The sequence below is a fragment of the Spermophilus citellus genome, assembly GCF_964194105.1.
Source record: "Spermophilus citellus genome assembly, chromosome: 2".
In the NCBI taxonomy this organism is placed as follows: Eukaryota; Metazoa; Chordata; class Mammalia; order Rodentia; family Sciuridae; genus Spermophilus; species Spermophilus citellus.
Genome location: NC_138183.1, coordinates 3,803,076 through 3,825,014, shown reverse-complemented (window position 1 = coordinate 3,825,014; position 21,939 = coordinate 3,803,076). Strand labels below are relative to the sequence as shown.

The 21,939-nt window shown below is 59.7% G+C and overlaps 1 protein-coding gene across 1 annotated transcript in view; it reads right to left on the bottom strand.

Moving 5' to 3' along the window:
- The window catches only part of RALGDS (ral guanine nucleotide dissociation stimulator), a 42,159-nt gene extending 20,220 nt beyond the window's left edge, over positions 1-21,939 (bottom strand). Inside the window, exon 1 of the mRNA XM_081272852.1 lies at positions 21,632-21,939. Within this exon, the coding sequence (XP_081128978.1) occupies positions 21,632-21,649 (18 nt within the window). The 5' untranslated portion in view covers positions 21,650-21,939. The remainder of the gene's footprint in view (positions 1-21,631) is intronic.

Here is a 21,939-nt window from a genome sequence, read left to right as displayed (position 1 = left end):
CCAGCCCGCGGGTGCGCGTACGCGCTGGCGCAGTGGGTGTGCTGCATGCGTGAGATGCGTCTTGCCAGGGTGTGCTTAAGTCAGCCCGGCTCCCCCGAGTCCAGTGAAGCCCCTCCCTAGTGTGGCCTCCCCCACCCCCCAGTTGCTTAACCTCGCGGAGCGCGGAGCCTGTTTCTTTTTCTGGAAAACTTGGGTACCGAGAACGACTTCCTCAAAGAGCGTCTGGGAGGGTGGCATTGGGTCATGACGTGCGGCACCGGGCCGATGCCTGCGCGTGGCGTGGCTATGTGCTCACAAGAGCAGTGGAACTGTGGCAGTGGCCTCGGTACACAGCAGCGTTGGGCTGTGTGGTGTGGGGCTGAGGGAGGGCGGTGCCCTACCCTTTCTAGAAAAAGGTCTAGCCCCTTTGGGTATTATGGCCACCCCAGAAGGGGTCCAGGTGGAAGGGCAGCCAGGGATCCGGGAGAGAACCAGAGAGTGGGCTGAGGCCTGCAATACCCAAGGAGGGAGGGATCTAGAGCTACAGATGCCTGGCAGAGCCCCTGGCCCCTGGCCAGGTCAGCTGGAGCTGCTGGTGGCTTAAGCATTCATGGAACTGGGGCAGTAGTTCCCTGGCAGAGCCAGGGAGCCTCAGCTATTCTTTCTGGCAGGCAGGGAGGAGGGAAGCAGGACCAGGCCAGGTTTGGAGAACACGTGTAGAATGGGTGAATGAATGGGTTCCTTCCTCACATTCAGTCTCCTCCTGGCACCTGTGCCATCTTCACAAAGGTGAGGATCTCTGTCAGCAGCCCTTGCAATGTCAACCACCTCTCCACAACTGTCCCAAACCACTGGGCCTGTTTCTCTACGTGTAAAAGGAGAGAGCAGGCGAGAGCAGACCTTCCACAAGCACTCCCTGCACACCTACTGTGCCCAGCCCCACACTTCTGTTGGAGCTGTGAGGCAAGGAAGCCACCCTAGCCCTGTGACCCCACAGACTGGCTGGTTATTTCCAGGTGGGGCTGAGTTCTTACATTTTCTAGTTTTTCTAAAATGTCTTTGTAACCAGGTATGTGTATTAAATGGTGTTTTGTTTTAAAAAGTAAGATGGGGCTAAGATCCCTAGAGGTTGCTAAGGAAGCATCCCAGTCCTGCCTCCATGGAGGGTGAGGTGGGTGGGCACATCAGAGGAGGGACTGGGGACCTGCACATGGCCCTGGGCACAGACTCTTCTCACCTGCTCCTGAGCCAGGTTCTCAGAGCTCTGCAGGAGCTCAGACTCCAGCACCTGCCAGCTGGCTCGATCGCCTGCCCCTCTCTTAACTCATTCTCCCCAGGTGAGCCCCTGCCCCCTCCAGTGAGTCGTGATGCACCTGGCCTTACCACCCCTCCAGCCTTGAAGGTTCAAGTGGGGTGGCCCACGGAGGCTGGAGAGGGGGAGGATCCCCCAATGGCTGGCCTGACCGCCTGCTGGCCCACCACCTGTGCATGATGGATGCAGGGGTCCCCATCGTCTACTAGCCAGTCCCTCTGGCTGTGTCTGCCGGGTTTCACAAAGCCCCCCTCTGGTGAGCCTGTTATGGTTCTTGATGCATACATAGACACACCCTAAGATCCCGGAAGCCCAGCTCCCTTCCTACCCTGTGACCCCCGTCTGCCCCAGGAAGTCACCTTTGTTAAGGGGTAAAAGCTGTTGAGGCAGCAAACAGAAGCTCCTGCCTAGTGTGGGTGCCCAGTGCCTCACCCCTGCAGCCTGAGACGTGGCCACACCATTAGAGGCTGACTCCCTGGGCGCCTCCTGCACACAAGACCCTCTCCCGAGGCTTCACGTGAACACACCTTCCCCCAGAATTCTCCTCACAGGTAGATCCCTTACCCAGGACAGGACCATCTGAAAGAGGAGACAAGGACAGCATGTGCCACAATGGAAGGACAGCACCATGCACATGTGCTTGCCAAAACCCAAAGCATCCAGAAAGGCCTCTGCATGGAACCAACATCCGAGGGGCTCACAGGGGTCAAAGTGACATGTTAGATGCACACTAGAACGCAACCTCCGAAGGCCAGGCTGTGCAAACCTCTACAGACAAACAACCAGTTTCTTCAACAAATACACCTGGGGTGGGGGGGACTATACATTAACAGAAGGGAAGTTACACCAATCAAGTGGAAGGCATGGATTCTGGATCATGATTTGAACAAGGCAACAGTTTAAAAAAGAGAGAGAGAGAGAACTGTGATTACAATGGACCCTCCTTATCTAAGGGGGATACCGTCCAAGACTCCCAGTGGATAACTGAAACTGAGGACAATATTGAACCCAAGCACTACAATACTGCACATCAATCTGATAACCAGGTGGCTCAGTGACTAACAGGCAGGTAGCGTATACAGTGTGGATACACTGGATGAAGGGATGATTTCATGTTCCAGTGGGTAGAAGGGACAGTGAGAGATTTCATCATGCTGCTTAGAACAGCACGAAATATAAAACTCTTCGGTTTTGCATTTCTAGAATCTTCTGTTTAATTTTTTGGGAACTTGGTTGACTTTGGGACACTGAAACCATAGAAAACAAAATTGCTGATAAGGAGTGACCACTGTATTTGAACACTACTGGATATTTGAGGTCATTAGACATAATCATTTTTAAGTGTGATAATGGCACTGTGGTTACTATTAGTCACGTACTGTAGTATCTGTGACCGGAATGAAGTGCCTGGGATTTGTAAATGTTGTCCACTGGGGGATGGTGGGAAACGGGGACAGTCAGGCTGTTAAAGCTGAGTGTCTTTATGTCATTTTTCTGTTTTCATGTCAGTTTGGACTTATGCACAATAACAATCAACAAGAAGGGCTCAACTGGAGACTGACCCTCCTATGCCCCTTAAACTCCCCGCAGCCTTAAAGAGGGCCACAGACTTCAGACCCCAGCCAAGGCAGTGACACTTCACCCTGTACCCAGGACAGAAAAGGCTGGTGGCCCCACTTGGGAGAATGTGAGTCCTAATGTCCAGACAGTGATGTCGGAGGAGGGTGGTGGCTATGTGCAGCCCCAGTGGCCTTGGGAAGGCCTGAGCACAAGGCTAATGCTATCCCTTGCACTTGGGGTACCTGCTAGAAGCAAGCGGAACCAGGGGGAGCACAGGGAGTCCCCCTTGGGAAGTGGGAGGTTAGGGAGCAGTGTCTCTCCCTTCTTCCTCATCACACCCCAGCCCCCCACCCTGGGAGTGCATCTGCCCTTCCTGGGGGGGGGGGTGGAGCATGACAGACCCCGAGAACAAAGCTGTGTGGATCTTGTGCAGCCGCCATGTTCCTCGAAGGGAAATTCTCAAGGCTGTGAACTGACGGCTGGATACTAGAGCCAGGCTGAGTCTGGCTACACGTGTGTTTTGTTTGGCTTGCAAAGTGTTTTTAAAATTTTCGGCCAACAGTAAAAGGTCAGGTGACTTTATATAAAGATCTGTATTTCCGGCTTCTCCTGTAACTTCAAATGACCTGACCACACCAGGTCTGTGTTCCCACATGCCCTGAGAGGCCAGGCGGGAGCTGACGGCCCCTGCTGCCTTTAGCTGAGACATGGGCTTGGAGTTTGCCACAGACACCTGGGCACTGTCCATCACTCACTGGTCCAGAAGGTCCACCTTGGCTCACAGAAAAGGTGTACTCGGGCCCAATGGCTATGTCTGTCTCCTGTCCCTGCACATCAGTGGATTCCCAGACACACAGCATCCAGAGGGGTCCTGACCTTTCAAAGCCCACCCAGCAAGGCTCACATACAACTGCTGCGGGTCCCCAGAGAGCTCTCCGGCACTGCTGGAAGCCTGCCACCTTCCCTGTGGTGAGCACCTGACAGCTGGTTCACACACCACACCCAGTGGACGTTCCAGCCAGGACCCAGGCCTGCTTTTACCCTGGTCCCAGGGAAGAGTGTTCCAGTCCTGGGGTGCAGGCAGCAGTGAGGAGCAAGAACTGAGTACAGGCAACATGGGGGCAACCACAGCCTGGGCATCAGCCCTCCAGCCTGGACTGGGCACAGCCAGCAGGGCAGCAGCAGGCTCCAGACGCAGCCTGGGCGTGGGTGGAAAAGCATTTCTCCTCTTGCCGGGCAGGTGGAGTCACCGCCATCTGCCTGGAGTTCTACATTTAGAGCACGGGGAAGACACAGGGTGTGGCCAGGTCAAGCCCCTCTGTCATTTCCCGGCAGGGACGTCACCATTCCTGGACTGCCTGGGTCCCGGGGTGGCCCTGTGTGGGTGAGTGAGCACACATCATTGGCAGGCCGTGACGCACCTGGGTGAGCAGGGGTGTGCCCAGCACAGTGGGAGGGCCTCCCTGGGCCTCGCCTCCTCTGTGCCCGAGTTCCTGGGGACCACCAGTGGCCTCCTCCTACCCCAGGATGGGCAGGGGTGTCTCTGGGGGCTGAGGTGGAACTCCGAGCTGGTCAGGAAGTGGGAACTGAAGCCCCGGGGAGGCCGCGCAGGGTGGAGGGATGGGGGGTGGTCATCACCCCAGTCTGACCTCACAGGGCGTTCCTGTCGAGGGCTCCACCAAAGCCTGGAGCCCTGGAGTCGGCCCAGGCTGGGGACCTGGAGCCGGGGGCTCAGCGAGGGGCACGTGGGGCCTTGCTGCCCCCTGGAAAGAGTGCTCGCAGCCCAGCCCGCTGCTCTTCGGGTGTCGAGCAGAGCTAGATGGCAGTCCAGGGGTCACCAAGAGAAGTGCTGCCCGTGGTGGGACCTGGGACGGCTGACAACTGTCCCTTAATCCCTGAGGGCTGGCTGTTCATTCCCTGAGAGCCACCGTGTCAACTTGTGATGGGCTGGCCAGAGGTGGAGGGACACAGAAGAGGGGAGGAGAGAGGCAGAGGGGACAGACAGAAAAGGAGACTGACTTGAATTGGGGACAAAAGAGAGGGTGAGGGACCGGGAGACCACAGAGGGACAGTTCTCAGCCCTCCCAGGGAGCAGTCGTGGGAGCACCAGCAGGTGTGGCTGAGGAAGACACCAACCACAGGGGGTCCCACAGTCTCAGCCCCAAACCTATCCCCTAGCCTGGGATCGGGAGGTGGTGACATTGGTCCCAAGCTGTGCAGGGCAGCAGAAGTCAGAACACACTGTCTGAAAAGTGCCCATCATACCCAGCAGGGGCCCAACACTCCACACCCTGTCATCTGCCCTTCCCTGGAGGGTGGGCAGCCAGCTGCCAGCCCTCAGCTCATCCTGTGCCAGCTGGAATCTGTCACCACACAACAGGGACCAGAGGACCAGCCCCAAGGGGCAGACTCTGACTTGAAGTCCAGATTCCGGTTCAAGCTCCTGCTCCGTCTTCTTCTAGCCTCAGCCTCACTTCCCTGAACCCCAGTTCTTGTTAAGAAGATGGGGATGCGATATCGATAGAGCCACCAGCTGCTGAACTCTCGGAGAGCAGAGGTAAGACGGGGCGGAGCCGCGGGAATACCAGGAGCACTCTAGGAGAAGAGCCCTGGAGCTGGCAGCCAAGGCCACCCTGAACTGACCCACTGGGGCCAGGACAGGCATCAAGGCCAGCCAGAGCGTGCACGCAAGGGCACCAGGGCGACATCCCCAACCGCCTCCCCGGCACTGAGGAGGAGTCTGAGGCTCCCGCAGCCTCCAGTCAGACTCCTTGGACCTGTTCTGACAAAGAAGGGCAGGGAGCCCAGGAAGCCGGCACCTGAGCCCAGCCCTGGCTGTGACCCACCCGGCCTCCCGCTCAGACTCACCTCGGTGGCGGGTGCCAGCAGGGGTGTCGGCCAAGGCATGGGGGTTTGGACGGTGGCATGGCGGGCAACAGCCCACCGTCTGGCAGTCACCACTGAGATGCAAGCAAAGAACACAGAGCCTTTCCTCCCCCTGGGCAGGGCGGACCTGGCATGGGCCTGGCCTGCTTCCCGGGCCATGGCAGGGCAGGAGCCTGGGGGACAGAGGGCTCCCCAGGAGGCCCGCAGCCAGTGTGCCTGTTGCCTGCCTGTCCCAGTGGAGTCAAGTGTTCAAGTGCCTAGGCCCGGTGTCACCCACATGGCTGTCATACCTGCTCCTGTGACAGGCAGGGCTAGGAATTCCGGCTTGTACCAGGCCAGGGGGCAGCCAAGGATGAGTGGCTAGGGCCGTCCCAAGCGGGCACAGCAGCTCTGGCCCTAACGCCTCTTCTTGGGCTCTCTCCTCTGCTGCCCAAGGTCCTGTGCCCACTGCTCTGCCCAGGGAGCCTACCCAGTGGCACACAGAGCACAATGATGTACCTGTCCAGGGACTGTGGTGAGGACAGGGCTCACCACCTGTGAGCCCCGCAGTGGCAGGCACTGTGGGAGGAGGCAGGAGAGCCCCTTACTTTTCCTGGAAGTTGGCCCTGCCCACCAGATCGCAGGGCTCCCCTGTCCCTGGCAGCCAACTTGGGATTTCACTTTAACTTGGGGGACTGAGCTAGAGTTGCCAGCTGCTCATGTCACTGGTAGTGACTAAAAATGGGGCATCACCACCATTGCCAGCACTTTGGAAAGGACGCTGGCAAACAGCTGGAGGCTGCGCTGTGGGGAGAAAGGGCGGCAGAGAGAGGGACACTAGGTCAGGGCCGTCCTGCTCCCTCCTCTTGCCTTCTCCCCTGGCTGCAGCGCCTGCCGGACACAGAAACGGAGGCCCACGACCTCCCAGGGGTCCCAGGAAGGCAGGCTGAGAAGCCAGCATACTTCCTTACCCTCCCGGGACCCTGGCCAGGAGGTTGCCCAGATGCTGGGCGCGAGTGGAGGACACTGGGCTGCAGGTGCAGGGCCACGGAGGCAGGGGCTCTGGAGCCTTCCAGAAGGCACATGGGGCCCAGGGCGTGGTGGGGATGGCTGGGACCCTGCGTCACATCCAACACAGCTTGCCAGCACCCTGTTCCTGAGGGTTTCACATGCTCTTCCAGTGGCTTTGTGAGGTGCAGGGGCCTGGCTGAGCAGGCACTTGAGCCAGGGAGCAAGACCCAGTTCCTGTCCCTGCTAGGTGCTGCCTCCCTGGGGGACTTGCAGGTTCCTCTGCTCCCTGAGCCTCGGTTTCCTGATCCGTGATGGGGGGTGGGGAGGGACCTGCAGGAGTTTCAAACTCAAATCTAAACTCCTCCTTCCGCTTCCCAGCAGAGGAGCTGGAGCTCTCCCCCCTGAGGGCTCCTGCATGCCTCCTTCCAGGAAGGAGGAACTTCCCTGGGTGGGCACTCAGGGGTAGGGGAGCTAGGCAGGGCAGGGAGGGGATCAGAGAAATGGAGCCTGGGGTCTCAGGCAGGTGGGCCCTGGAGCAGCCCCGCCCTACAAACACCCCCATCCGTTTCTGTCCCACCTGGAAGATCCAAATCCTCACCTGCCCAGGCCCGGCCACTTAGGCCAGCTCTGATCCCAGCCTCCACACAGGTCCCTGCTTGGAACCAGGCTGTTCCCTGTATTCTCAGCATTTGGCTGTTCAGAGCAGCTTTCTAGGACCCCTGTGACACTGTGACCCCAGTCCTGGCTGTCCCTGCCAGCCTGCCCCTCCCCGCCCTGTTCTTCACTGACAAGCGTCCTGCTCCTTCCAGGCTGGAGGCCATGTCTCCTGTGGTCAGCGTCGCCGAGGTCTCTTGCCCCGCTGACCTTCAACCCTATGAAAGCAGCAGGCTGAAGAGCTACCGGCGGCTGGGTTTCAGACCCCCCTCGCCAGATGAAGCAGGAAGGTCTCTGGGCCTGCTTTCTCATCTGGAAAACGGCACAAGGGCACGGGGGATGTAGGGTGATGTAAGGAGGATCGTGGCCACGCCTGTGGAAGCTGTGTGCGTGGACTGGGCTCTGCAGCACGGAGGGGTCCTGTAGGGTGGCCCACACTGGACAGACAGCAGATGTTGGTGGGTGCGGCTGGTGCCCTAGGAGTGCCTCAGCCTGGCTCCCACTGCAGGGCTCTGCAGCAGGGTCTCTCTGTGCGCAGAGGGGCCCCCACTTGGGGGAACTCAGGGGTGTCTGCTGATGTAAAAGCAAACACAAGAGGGTGCTCGGCCCGGGAGAGGGGAGGCTGGGGGTGGCAGGCACGCAGGCCCTGGTCCAGTCCCCAGGGGCTGAGCCCTGGCAGGCTTCACAGATCTGCACCCCACCACTCCCCCAGAGCTGGACTGTCCTTGCCCTCAGTCTCTCCCCCATCATTAAAGGCTTGGACATGTGACAGTGGGCGTGGCTTGGCGAGGCTGGGCTGCAGTGGCAGCTTTACTAGGGAGCTTCTGAACGCAAGGCAGGAGGCCGGAGGGCCTTCCCTCTGCCTCAGTTTCTTTGTCGGTGAAGTGTGACTTCTGGGCCCAGTGCCACGGAAAGGGTGAGGGGGCTGGAAAGGGGTGTCGACCGCAGCCACGTGTTTGGGCTTAAGAGAGGCCTGTAGAGGAGGCACCCAGCTTCATGAGCAGAGGAGGGGCAGGGGACCAAGAGGGACCAGTCTGCTTTTGGGTGTGTGTTAGTTCCTCTGACGGCCAGGCATTTATTGAATGCCACCAGGGACCAGGCCCCACACAGGCCCACATCTCCAACACAGGCTCCCTGTCCTTCTCTAAGAGCCACCAGCTTCCCAAATCCATGGCCCTGGGGTTCCCCCCTCAACCTCGTGGCCTGGCCTGGGGCCGACCCAGGCGACTCCTTCCCAGCAAGGCCAGGTGCCCTGGGGCGGCAGACACTGAGCTTGGGAAGGGCTGGGAAGGCCCAAGGGCCTGAGTCACAGAGTCGAAGAGGCAGGACCAGCTGCTGCTCAGAAGCCCGGGAGCCACAGGATGGGTGGCGCCCATCAGGAGGGGAGGAGCCAGTGGCCGCCACCCCCCCACCCCCCCCCAGCGAGGGGGAGAGCAGGCCCTTTGTTCCCAGCCAGCCTGGTGCCACATGATGCACCATATCACTGTCACTGCCTGGAACGGAGACGAGCCCGCTGGGGGCTGGGGGCAGCCAGGGGAGCTCCGCCTGCACCCCCACCACTCAGGTCCCCTGAGCAGTGAAGACAGCACTGCCGGGCAGCACCTGGCCAGTGCTGCAGGTCGCCAAGGTGCTCTGCCCCCAGCCAGCTGGGATAGTGCACTGGCCATGCCCACACAGGCCCAGACTCCTGGAGACGCCCGCACAGCCTTTCCTGGGGGCCAGCTACTGCATCCGGGCTCTGCTCCCCTTCCAGGTGGGGGTAGGCCTGGCCGGTGCGAGCCTTGTTTGTAAACACTCGTGGCTGTCGCTAGGAGCTGTGACTCAGAGCCGGAACAATGACTCCTCCATGAGCTGTTTACTCAGCACAACATCCTGTCCAGGAAGCAGACAGCGGTGGCCTGGGCTTTCTGCTCCTCTTCCTGCAGCCTGCTGACCTGACTTGGGTCCTGCAGGGAGTCAAACCCAGCTCCCTTCCCTGGTTTCTGGGAACTGGATCCATCATGAAGTCACTCAACACACACTGCCGGCCAGGCTGGCTCTGCTATGGAGGGGCGTGCTGCACCCTACAGGAGACACACCTAGCTCCGGGGCGGGTACAGGGTGCATCCAGGCCTCTGAGGCTTTGACTGCTAGACTCCCAGGGACCAGGGCTCTGAACACATCTGTACCTTGCTTACCCACTCACAGTTAGAAGCTTTGGAGGCAGAGTAGCTCCTGATGCCCTTTGTTCCTCAGAGCCCTGCCTTCAGCACCCTTCAGTGAGAACAAAGCATTTCTCTACACAGCCATCTGTCACACAAGTGATGCCACAGTCACCGAGGCCCAAAGAGAGCAAACAACTTGCCTGAGGTCACACAGCATATCAGTGCCAAGTTCAGAAGTAAACCCAGGTCTCTCTGGCCCCAGGTTGCTTATTTTCCTTTATTCTTTTCTCTACTCTGCACTGAGTTAAAGATCACAAATGATCTGTAAGCTGGGCAATGTGGCACGCAACTGTGATCCCAGCCTCTTGGGAGGCTGAGGCAGGAGGATGTCAAGCTCAAGGCCAGAGTGGGAAACTTAGTGAGACCCTGTCTAAAAACCAAATAAAAAGGTCTGGAAGTGCAGTCCAGTGCTTTCCTAGTGTGTGTGAGGCCCTGGGTTCAATCCTCAGAACCACAAAAATAACACAACAAAAACCCTACAGATCTGTGCCCCACAAAACACAGGCAGAGGTGGGGCTGTGGATGCTGGGCTGGGGCAAGTGGTCTGTCCCACTTAAGCCCAGGCTCAGGACTCTGACTTCCTCGACCCCTGATCACTGCGGCCCAGGCCTGGTGCCTAACTGGACCACAGCATTCCTGCTAGGCACTGCCGGAGGGAATGACATTTATCACCCAAGGTCGGGCTTGGCTGACAGGCCTGGGGCAGCAGCTCAGGGACAACAAAACTCACCTAGAGTCACACAGCAGAGCAGTGCTCTGATCTGGCCTGGACTTGCAGCTGGCATTTCCATCTGCCCTCCTGTGACTTGACCTTCCTGGTGCCTTCTCTGGGCAGGGGGAGGACCTCAGGGTCCTGGTTTACAGGAAGGCCAATAGGGTGGGGACAGAGTCTCAGAGGGACTGGTGGAAGGCTGCATACCTCAATGGGGTGGCCCCTTCCCCTGCTCCAGGCCAAGGAGAACAGGGCCCCTGGGGATGGTGCCAACACAGGACGCCCCTGCAGAGGCTGCGGGAGCTGGGAAAGGCCACACGGGGCTGCACTTGCCCTGGCAGCTGAGGGTGCCCTGCCCTGGGCAGAACCGCAACCCCTGGGCTGACTCACCCACCACAGGGCTCCCCTGCCCGCCCGCCTGCTTGCCTACCCGCCCACCTGCTTGCCTGCCCGCTGCCCTCTAGGAGCCACTGGTCCTGTGGCTCACCCAGAAGCCAGGGCTCCGAGGATCCAGCCCGGCAGGATCCAGCAGCACCAAGGGCACAGGCAGCTCCCTACCCCATGCTGGGCCTGCCCCTCAGGAAGCCCTGAGAGTCCCAACGCCCAGCGGGAAGTATCCAGGAGCAGCTGTGGGCTGGGGGTTCAAGTCTGAACCCCAGCTGCTCATGTGCTTGTTGGGTGAGATTGTCAGAGGCTGGGCGGTTACTGTCCCTTGCTGCACCTTGGTCTTGGCCCACAAAGGGGACTAAAATCTGCCTCAAACAGGCTGCAGAGTGAAAGGAATATTCATTGGGAAGCGCCTAGGACGGGGCCTGCATGGGCCTCGTGTTCAGTATACGGGCCCTTTTTATTTCGGGGCCTGAGGATTGGACTCAGGGGCTTTCCTGAGCCACACAGCAGCCCTTTTTACTTTGAAACAGAGTCTTGCTAAGTTGCTCAGGCTGGCTTCAAATTTGGGGTCCTCCTGCCTCGGCCTCCCAATCTCTGGGATCACAGGCGTGCACCGTGCGGAACTGGGTTCTCACTTTTATTTTATTTATTTATTTTTTAAAAATATTTAGAACTTCAAGATGATGACCAGAGAGCATTAAACCCCAAACACAAGGTCTGTTTCCAGCCAGAGATTCTTTTTTTTTAAAGAGTGAGAGAGGAGAGAGAGAGAGAGAGAGAATTTTTTAATTTTATTTTCCATTTCTCGGCGGACACATCTTTGTTGGTATGTGGTGCTGAGGATCGAACCCGGGCCGCATGCATGCCAGGCGAGCGCGCTACGGCTTGAGCCACATCCCCAGCCCTGGGTTCTCACTTTTAATTCAGAACTGGACGAGACTTCTGCAAGCCGCGCCTGAAGTACTGTAGCGATGTCGGGTGGCCGTGCGAGTCTCTAAGCACTGTCAACTTGTTTGTGTACAGGACGGGCAACAGGATTCACAGCTGGCACCATCTAAATACAACAGAGCGCCCCGGGGCACAATGACCATTCACGTGGCTGTGGCATGAATTTACCGAGCACCTACTAGGTGTTGGGCACTGTTCCAAGGCTGGCGATATTTCCGGGAACAAAACTGATAAAAACCACCTCTGCCCCTGGGGGTGTAATAGGTGAAACAGGCTTGAAGGTGAGGCGGCCACAGAACAGGGCAAGAGCACTGGCACAGGGAGGGGACTGTGTGACCTCCTCATGGGCCAGGTGAGCTGTGGGAACAGCAGGGTGGGGGCTCCAAGGAGGGCCCTGAAAACTAACTCATCTACTGTGGGGTCACTTGCTTCCTGCCTCGGGCACACAGAGTGGCACGAAGATCCCTGGGCAGCCACGTGAGTGCTGTTCGCCCATCTATGCCCAAGTGCCCAGCATGATGCCTAGCCTAGGGAGGGCCTGGCCACCATGAGTGGCCAACGGGTGAGTCCACACAACCACACACCAGAGGGAGGAGCATTGGTTCCAACCCTGGCTCCTTCCCTCTTTAAAATGGGCAGGTGGGGATTTGGGACGCAAGCTCCTGGAGAGCAGGGACTCTTGCCCACGCACAGCTGCCTGGCCTGGTCCCTGGCACAGCGGGCTCTGACCAAATGCCCACATCAACAAGTGGACTCCATGGTCCTGAGGGCTCCTGCAGCCTCAGAATGCCTGGACTCTAGAATATTCAGAATTCCTCCTGGGAGGTCACCAGGGGAGCCTGGAAGCTGAGCAAGGCTGGCGGGAGCTGAGTGGCCGCAGGGAAGGGTCCACGTGCCTGCCCAGCCATCCCCACCGACGGGCCTTCCAGAGCCAGGCTGAGAGCCAGAGGCAGGAGAGCCCGGCAGCAGGTGGGAGGAGGTGCAGCCAGGCCTTCTGGGAAGCAGGAGCCCTTTTTCTTAGAAGCTGGGCCTAGAGGTTCCTGGAAGCCAGCCTACCCTGGATGTCAGCAGGGCAGGTGGGAGGTCAGGTCAGCCCTGGCTCGGTGCAGGGGATGCCCCCTTAGATTTCCGGCCAGGAGCAGCTCTTGGGGAGTGGGTCCCCGCCGTTGGCTTAGCCTGGAGAGGCAGAGGGTGCAGGGCTGAGCTCAGGGTCAGGCACTCGTGTCCAGCAGGCCTGGTCACCCGGTGCTCTGGGCCAGAAGAGTCAGGACAAATGGGCCCTTGTGGTGCAGGGAGCTGCCTGCTATGCCAGGGACGCTGCATGCCCAGGGTTGCTACCAGCCTGCTGCTTGGGCCTGGGAAGCAGGGCTACCCTCTCAGAACCTCTCAAAAGGGGACCTCCTAAGCTGCACTGGCCTCTGGAGAGGGCTCGGGACTCAGCTGGCTGCTGGGAGGTGGGGCTGGTGCCCACTGCCCTCTTTCTCACAGTCCTTTTCCAGCAAGGACATCCCCCAGGCTGGGAGGTGGCGGTGCCTTGGGCTGTGAAGCCGAGTGCTGCTTTCCTGCCCTCCTGCCACGGCTCTCCACACCAGTGCCACCCCCCCTTTCCTCGGCTTCTTCCTGGGAGGGAGGCTCTCAGCTCTAGGCCTCTGTGCTCACCCTGGAAGGCCCAGCAGGGGATGCAGCGCACTGGGTGCCCTTGCCTGCCTGGCACCCTCCAGAAGCTGCCTGTCCCTAGCCTCTGTCTGTGTGTCCCAGGCACTGTGCCAAGCACTTTCTCACCATCACAACCCGGGAGCCGGGCACAGTTACTGATCAGATGATAAACTGACACTCAGGGGCTGAGGGCAGTGCTGAGATGTCGGGATTCCCCATGGCCAAGGCTTGGGCTCGGTGCTTTGAAAAAGCAAAGTCACGCATGTGCGTGTGCAACCCCCCCCCCCCACACACACACTTGGGATCATGGGCTCTCCATCCCCAGGCCCCAGCCAGGTGTCCCCACATGCAGCCTTACTGGTCCCTTCACGTGAGCTTCCTTAGCCACCTATAGCATGCAGAACCCAGGTATGTGCCCACCCTGGCACACATCTCTCAAACCTAGGCATGGCCATCCAAAGTCAGGGAGATGCTCCCAAGACCGACACATACACACCATGGGCACACCCCTCATGTCCGTCACAGGACAGGAGCACAGCCTGCCCCTGCAGGCCCAGAGGCCCCGGATGTACAACCTTGCCCTGCACATCTGCCAAAAATGAATGGGACCCAGAACACATTCCCCAGCGCCTGTAGCCAGCTCCTGTGCCTGTCACTGCCGGCCCCTGGCAGGGCTGTCGAAGGGGCAGGGGCTGGTGCTCTACCAGGGATCTCCTGGCCCAGCTCCTGGGGAGGAAATCCTCTTGGAAACCCAAAGAACTTCAAGCGTCTGCTCCGAGGAACAGGGGGTGGTGCTGCCAGCTCAGCCCTTCCCATGGGCACAACCTGCCTGGCCCTGCCCCCAGCCTCAGCTGTCACTCTCTGCCCACACAGGGGGCGGGCTGCCTCACCCCTGAACTCCAGCTCTGGGCAGCTAGAGGGTCAGGAGCTTGGACATGGCCCCAGAGAAGGGGGATCAGGTGGGGCTCCCAGAGACGGGCCATTCACTCAGCATTTGTCTGAAAACACTAGTGGATTCGATTCAGGGTCAGCACGTGTCCGTCTCTTGCCTGCACCCAGCTCCCCAAGACTGGCCACCTGCCTTGGGTGTGGGGGGGCAGACATCCCTGCACCTGTGGAGGGCCTGCAGGTGCCATAGGAACACCCCACACATTCCACATCTAAGCCTCTGCAGGTGAGGTGCTGGGGCTTCTCCTCCTCCTGCCCCTTGACCTCAGCACAGCCCAGACCTCCTGGGGACTGCTGTTCCTCGCAGACAGGTGACAGATGACTGAGATAATTAGGGCTGGGCCACATTTCCACATTGGTGGGGTTGGAGCAAGAATCTCTTTGGAATGGATTCAGTTCAGGTGGTGGCAGCCCTAGGGGCTTAACTCCCCAGCCCACCTTCTGGCCCTTCCAGTTTGAGCTTGACATTTACAGGAAAAGGGTATGACCCCCCCACCCCCAAGTTCCTGGAATAAGATGCCTGGGGTCAGGATGGAGTCCTAAGTGGGAGGGGGGAGGGGGAGCTCCTGGACTCAGGGCCACTCACTGGCCAAGGGTCCTCCTGACTGGACACACCCTCCCCTCCCCACAGTGCTTGGTACACAGAGGTTGCAGGGGCACCTGGGACCTCAGGTGATGTCCGGAGGAGGTCCATCTTCTAGGGCACGCAAACAACAAAAGCTGTCAAAGCGACCTTGAGGCTGTGTCTTTGGTTATTTGAAGCATTTCCAGTTTTTTAAAATATGGTTTATGTTATATATTTTCTATTAGTTTGGAGGGGACAGTCTGGGAGAGGGCGGCTTCTCTGGGTTGTCCTGCTTCCTCATTTCCTGGGCTCCTTCCTCTGCTGAGCGCAGACGCACATCCAGTCTGGTGAGCACAGCGCCTGCTCTCTGGGTGGGGGGCGTTCACAGTGCTGTGTACTTTGGCACTGCTGGTGTGAGGTGAGTTCATGCCAACTGGGGGGGGGCAGGGAGAGAGAAGAGCCTGGTGCCCTCCCCAGGGGAGCCGATTCTGGATCCCAGCCCAGAGAGAGGGAAGGAGGACGGGAGAAGGGATGCCCCAGTCTGCGGTGCAGGCCCCCCCCCCCCCCCCCCCCCCCCCCCCGCCACCGGGGCCTGAGCAGTCTTCAAGGGATCAGCTGCGCAGGTGGTGATGCAAGTGCCAGGCAGGGCCAGGAGGCCAACTGGTGCAGAGGGTGGGTGAGGGCTGTGCCCTCAAAGCTCTTCCTACCCTAGCTGTGGCTCACGGTGCTGGCCTGAGTGCTCTGGGGGCATCCAGCATGAATATGGGGCACTCCGCCTCCCAGGCCACCATCTGCAAGCCTCAGCCCGCTCCTGTGCCTACTTGCAATCCATCTGGTGCCCCAATGGTCACACATGCACCTGGCACTGGCAGAGGCAGAAGAGATGAGGGTACCAGAGCCTCTGGACTCTGGAGCTGGGCATGTCTCTCCTGTCCAGGGAGGCTCAGGGGTGAGGTCATAGCACAAGGTCACAGAGACCAGTTGAGTCAGACTAGAATCCTGGCTCTGCAGGGCACAGGGAAACCCTGTGGGTGCAATGGTCACAACAGTCACGCCCCTCACTGCCATCCCCAGGGAGATGGTCTGAGGGCAAGTGGACTCGCATCTCACTCTCTGAGGTCCAGCCTGCCTGGCCTGCCCCCTCTGCCTTCTCTCCTCCCTCTGCTGTCGGCCCTTTCCCTCGGCAGGGGCTGCAGGGCCTTGCTCCCTCCCAGTTAACACCCTGTGTCCTCAGGCAGCCCTCCAGCACACAGGTGGGGCCCACAGGGCCAGGCCTCCTGACCCCCTTAGGCAGGCAGGTATTTTCCTCCTGGGCAGGGAGGGGAAAGGACAGGGGCTGGGAAGGGGACACACAGGTGCAGAGAGTTTCTAGGACACCCAGTAAGAAGCACAAGCTGGGATTCCCACCCAGGGTCCTGCTCCGCAGCCTGTGGCTAACTGGCACAGTGCTCCCCTGAGGGCCTGGTCTGCTGCCGAGATGGACTGGGCAAGGTGGAGGGCAGGCCCTGGCCCCCACCCTCGAATCCCAAGGCCCCAGAAGAGGGGTAGATGGGACACAGATGGGGAAACTGCGGCCAGGGAGAAGGAACACGCTAAAGTCAGTCTCAAAGCTGGCCCAGAACCATGGCTCTACTGCAGGGCTGCACCTGAGCCACACCTACCCTACCATTCTGTGCCACGTCCAGGGAGCTCAGGGCTGGGGGGGCAAGGCATCATGCCTGCCATCCCCCACCTGGCTGGCACTGGCCCCATTCACTGTGCCTTCTGACTGAATGTTCTGACTCCCACACCATCAACTGTCGAAAAGGTACACAGGAAATGGCCTCCATTGCTAGGGGACTGGCCCAGTGTCAGGAGGCTGGCAGGGCAGGGTGATGGGGAGCAGGAGAGAACGGGGGTTCCCTCAGGAAGGATCCAGGGGGCGGGTGGTGGACCAGCTATGAGAAATACCTTGCAAACTCAGAACTGCGGGCCACACACAGGCCACTGGAAAGCCCCTAGCCCTGAGCCTTCCTGCAGGCAAGTATTTTGGGGGCCTTAAGTTGCCTAGCAACTGTTTCAGGTTGCCACGGGAACGATCTCTTCTTCTGGGGCTTGTCATTTTTAGGGGGTGCCGAGATGCTTCCCACACCCTTTCCTCTGACAGCCTCACCCCAGCCTAGCTGCCCTGAGAAGGGACACAGAGGGTTCCTAAGCTCACCCCACTCCCTGAGGGCCCCTCCCAGTCCTGGCCCCAGAAGCCTCTGAAGCTCTAACCCAAGAACCTGAGAAAATGCAGAGAGAGAGAGTCCAAGGTCTTCCTGAGGGTGGGAAGGGAGGAGAGGCCCCCAAGGCCTTCATCTGCATTCACTGCTGACCCACCTTGGGGGCTCCAGCCCCGCCCGCCCGCCCCACCCTGACCACTGGAGGCCCTCTGTAGTTGGAAGGAATGTGGTCCCAACCCTGGTGCCTGGCCTGGATGGGGCTTGTCTGAAAACAGGCTCCCACCTTGCTGTGGAATCCCTTCCCCTTCGGGTGCCTGGGGTGCCTGGTGTCCCCACCAGAGCAAGGATGCCAGCCTGGCATATCTCAGGGTGCCAGGCAGATATGCAAGACCAGGTGCTGGGACAGTGGGAGGGGCTTTCATGACAGGTACCTCCAGAGCCCAGGACAGAGGTATAGACGGGCCTGGGAAGAACCCTGCAGAACATGGCTCCTTGCTTGGTGTGGGAGTGTGACCTGCTACACTGCCGATGGCAGAACCAAGGTGGCCCCAGGTCCCGAGGCTCCCATCCACAGCTCTCCACAGAGCGGCTGCCCACCCCACACCCCGGCTCTGCACTCTTTTTACGCCTTGTCCTGAGTCAGGGGCCTAGGTGCTCTGCACAAGAGTCCCCCTGGAAGGCTGCTGGGAATCAACCAAGGACCAGCAGCCCAGGGGCTGAGACAGTGAAAGGGGCAGGGGTGGGGTGGGGATGATGACAAGAATGGCCTCCACTCCCGGGGGGCACTCTGCCCCATCTCACTGATGTCCACAGGAGCCCTGCCATGGTGGGGGGCCCAGGCTGTACCTCAGCCCACACTGGCCTACCCCTCCTGCATTTCTAGGAGGATCATGCTGAGCCCTACCAGGTATAGCATGGCAAAGTGGGCAGCACCAGGCCCTGCATGGACAGCCTACCGGGCCCGTGGCCACCTTCCATGGGTCCCCAAATGTGGGACCTGAGGATGTTCTGCTGTAACAGGAGAGTTGTTTGGAAACCTCAGGTGTAATGTAGCTGCAGCGCCCCTGGAAAGGCTTGCAGGTGCAGAGAAAGAGGATTGCAAACTCCCAGCCCTGGCTCTGGCCCCTCCCTGCCTTCCTTTCTGTTCCTTCCTCTGATACAGGCTCAGCAATAAGTGATCCTCTGTGCTACAGGAGCCGTCCTCTCCACCCCAGCTTCCCTCACCAAGTAGCCACCCAGCCACCACCCCATGGCCATCCTGGCTTGATGTCCTTCTGCATGTGTCATCAAGAATTGACTATGCTCTGGGCCTGTTCACTGCGAGGTGCTGCCTTCTGGACGCTACCAGCCGGACCTTTTGTCTGCAGCAGCCCAGTGCCTGCTGGGGCCGCCACACGGGTCACAGCGCCACCTGCTGGTGCTGATGGAATAGCCAAAGCAGGCCCCAGTCAGGCCCCCACAATGCCTAGCCAGGGGCTGATTCTGCCACATCCTCAGACCCCCCACTGCTTTCCAACCCCCCACGGACACCTGGCCTTCAGGAGGTGAATCATTCCTGAGACTTGTTATAGGTTGAACTGTGTCCCTCCAAAAGACCCCTGGTAAAAGAGACCTCTTTTAGAAATAGGGTCCTTGCAGATAGTATGAATGTGACTTCATACTGCATTAGTGAGGGCCACTAACTGTGTCCTCACAGTAACAGAAAACCTGACACACACGCAGAGGCAGCCAGGTGGAGCCACACCTGGAGTGACACATTTATAGGACAAGGACCTAGAGCTAGGGATTGCCAGCAGCCACCAGAGGTTGGAAGAAGCAGAAAGGATCCTCCCTGGAGCCCTCCGAGAGCACAGCCCTGCCGAACCTTGACCTCACACCTGTGGCCTCCAGGACTGGGAGCGTGCCATCCTGCTGAGGGGAGCTGGCACTTCATCACAGCTCCAGGACAGTGACAGACACCAGGCCCCACCTGCGAAGAGCCAACCCTGACCACGGGACGCCTCCTTGCAGAAGCCCTCTCAGCGCCCACCCAGGTGGACACCACCTCTCCCAGCCCTGACACCTTTGGGAATGATCCTCATGGCCTCCTCTGGTGGCCCAGGCCAGGAAACCTGTACCCTCTGAATGAATGAATGAATTCCTTCCTGACTCTGTCATCTTCAGAGGTCCATAAAAGTCCAGGGACAGTGGTGATGGGCTGAAGGGAAGCAAGAGGGTGATGGCAGGTGAGGAGGGGCTGCCTGAGGGGACTCTGGATACCACATCCCCAGCCCCAAGGCTCAGGAGGCAAAGTCATTCAGGTCACCTGTCCTCCTTGTGGCCATTTCTGTGACCCTGGGCTGGTCATTGGTCTCAGGGCCTGCTCATCCCCCTGTCCCACATACAATGGGAGTCACTCTAACATCTGCTTCCCTGGGAAACGATGGTGTGTGTGCGAGATGGTGGGCTCAAGTCCCCGGGGGCCACTGCACAAACTCAGAAGTGGAAGACACACAAGGAGGGCAGGACTTGAGCACAGAATGCAACCCACGCCAGGCCTGGCTCTGGGGCTGTGCTCCTAAGTGATTTCCTGGTCTGCACCCAAGGTGGGTGAGAAGTGAGCAAACCTGTATCACAGCTTGCAGCCTAAGCCTCCCAGGGGGCCCCCGTACATTCAGGCTCAAACCCAAGTCTTCATCTTAGACCCTACCAAGGCTCCCAGTGACAACTGCCTCCTGGCACACAAGTCCTTGAGTAATCTGCTCTCCTGAGGTGCACTGGATTTGGTTGTGTTCAGGATTTCTGAACAGTTCAGTAAGTGACGTGAGGCCACTACCAAGATTCCCAAAAAACTGTCGTGGTTTTCCTTGGTTGCCTCATTCTGGGCCAGCAAGTGCTGATATCATGCCTGCTACAGAGGTTATGACCCCCACAGAGGATCCCAGACAATGGATACAAGGGATCTAGCCCAAGCTGGACCCTGCCAACGGAACAAGCTCAGAGGTGGGTCCTCCAGCCCAGCCTTGGTAGAGGCTGCAGCCCAGCCTCCTGAGAGTCCTGGAGGAGATATTCTGGGCTGAGACCTCACCTAATCACACACACCTGCTACGTAGTGAGAAGTGAATTAGGGGGATGCTGCCACACAGCCAGGGACAACTAGAGAGCCTGTGCCTCTTCATACACACAGGTCCTGTAGGGCAGGGCCCATGGCGGTCACTTTAAGGGTCACATCCAGGACCCACATGGTCCTTGCCTGGGGCGAGTGCTCCCGCATAGTATTTAGGGAAAAGATGAGAGGAGGTCTGAGCCCCTCCACACCCCTGAGCAGCTCACACTGTGGGCAGGGATACTAGTGATGGAGGTCCCTGGGTGGAAGGCAGGGCAAATAGACCATGACCCTGGGCACTCTTTCCTGGCTGCACTTCCTTCATTGGCACTTCTGCCCCCTGGTGGCCAGCGCTAGCACTGCAGCCCAGGCAAGAAACCCAGAAAACAAAACACACACCTTTGTTTGGATGTTGTCAAGGCAGCAGCTCTCCCAGGCCCCAGGAGGCAAAGGAGCAGGACCCAAGGCTCCAAGAGGAACAGGAAGGACCTCAGCAGCCTCACTTGCTCCCCTGTGTCCCTCTGCTGGCCCGAGGTGTCACGCTCACTCAGGAGGCCTCCTCACCCAGCTAGGACAGTGACCCTGCCCACTTCCAAAGGAGGACCCCAGGCTCCAACAGGGACAGTCTCTTCCCTGGACCTGAGATGCTGGACCAGTGTGGGGCAACACTCTGCATGACCCCTACTGTCCTCAGTCCTCCAAGGCCCCCGCCTACTGTGTTCAGAAGGACCTCTAGAGAGGACAAAGCATTTTCCAAGGGGCTTGGTGGACAGTGGGTCACTGATGGAGAACTAAGGCCATCAGAAACTTCTGGGAGTCTGTGGGACCCTGGAGTCACAAAGGCCAACCACCTCAATTTTCAAAGGGGAAACTAAGACCTCCCCTGTGGCCACCTCCACACCAGGGAAGGACTGCTTGGCCTAATTCTAGGTGTCCAGAGTAGTGGACAGGACCCTGGCCCTGTCCTCTCCAGGCTGCCCTGGGAATGTCCCATGCCAGGCATACTGGGGAATCTTGAGTACCCAGCTGCCTATCAGCAGGGTATGTCCCCACCTCCCAAGCAATGAATCCCTGGCATGTTGCTCCTACCCCTAAGGGTAACTCCAACCTCTTCCTTCTTTTCCCTTGTCACCTCCCCAGTGTCCCATCCTTCTGATACCTAGGAAGTCTGCGTGGTAGGCGTGCGCGTGGATGTCCAGAGTAAAGAGCCCGCCTGGAGGGGGTGGGCAGGGGATTCCCAGGATTTTAGGGGCTCTCATTCCCAAAGCAAACCCCAAAGGAGGACTGAGCCGCGGCCCAGGAAGCGGGAGCCTTTCCTTCGCGGCTGGACTCTGCCACCTGGCGTGCCCTGGCCGGTCCCTCGAGACCCTGCCTCTTTTCTGGCTCAGTTTCCCAATTGTACCAGGAGCTGTGGACGCGGAACTGCGTAAGCGCGCGCTCTGCGTGGACGCGGCGCCGGCTCCCTCCCCCGGTGGGCGTGGGCGGGGGTTGCGGGCCGCCTCCACCCGCGGGCGGCCGGCCGGCTGGCGCGGACTCACCTGGCAATCTACCATCATCCTCAGCCTCCGCAGCTCATCGCCGGCCCCAGGGCGGGCCCGGGGCTCGCAGAGACCGTTCGCCTCGGCCCGCGCGCGGCGCAGGGGGGCGTCCGGCTGCGGGGCTCATGGCGCGGCCTCGCGTCCCCGCCGGGCCCGAGGCTCCGCGGCCGTCGCCGTCGCCGCCAGCGCTGCTCCCATTGTCTGCGCCTGCCGCGCTGCCGGCCGCTCGGGCCCCGCGCTCGGTTCCGCCCGGGCTCCCGGGGCTCCGGCCGGGTGGGCGGGGACAGCGGGGACAGCACGGCCCCGCC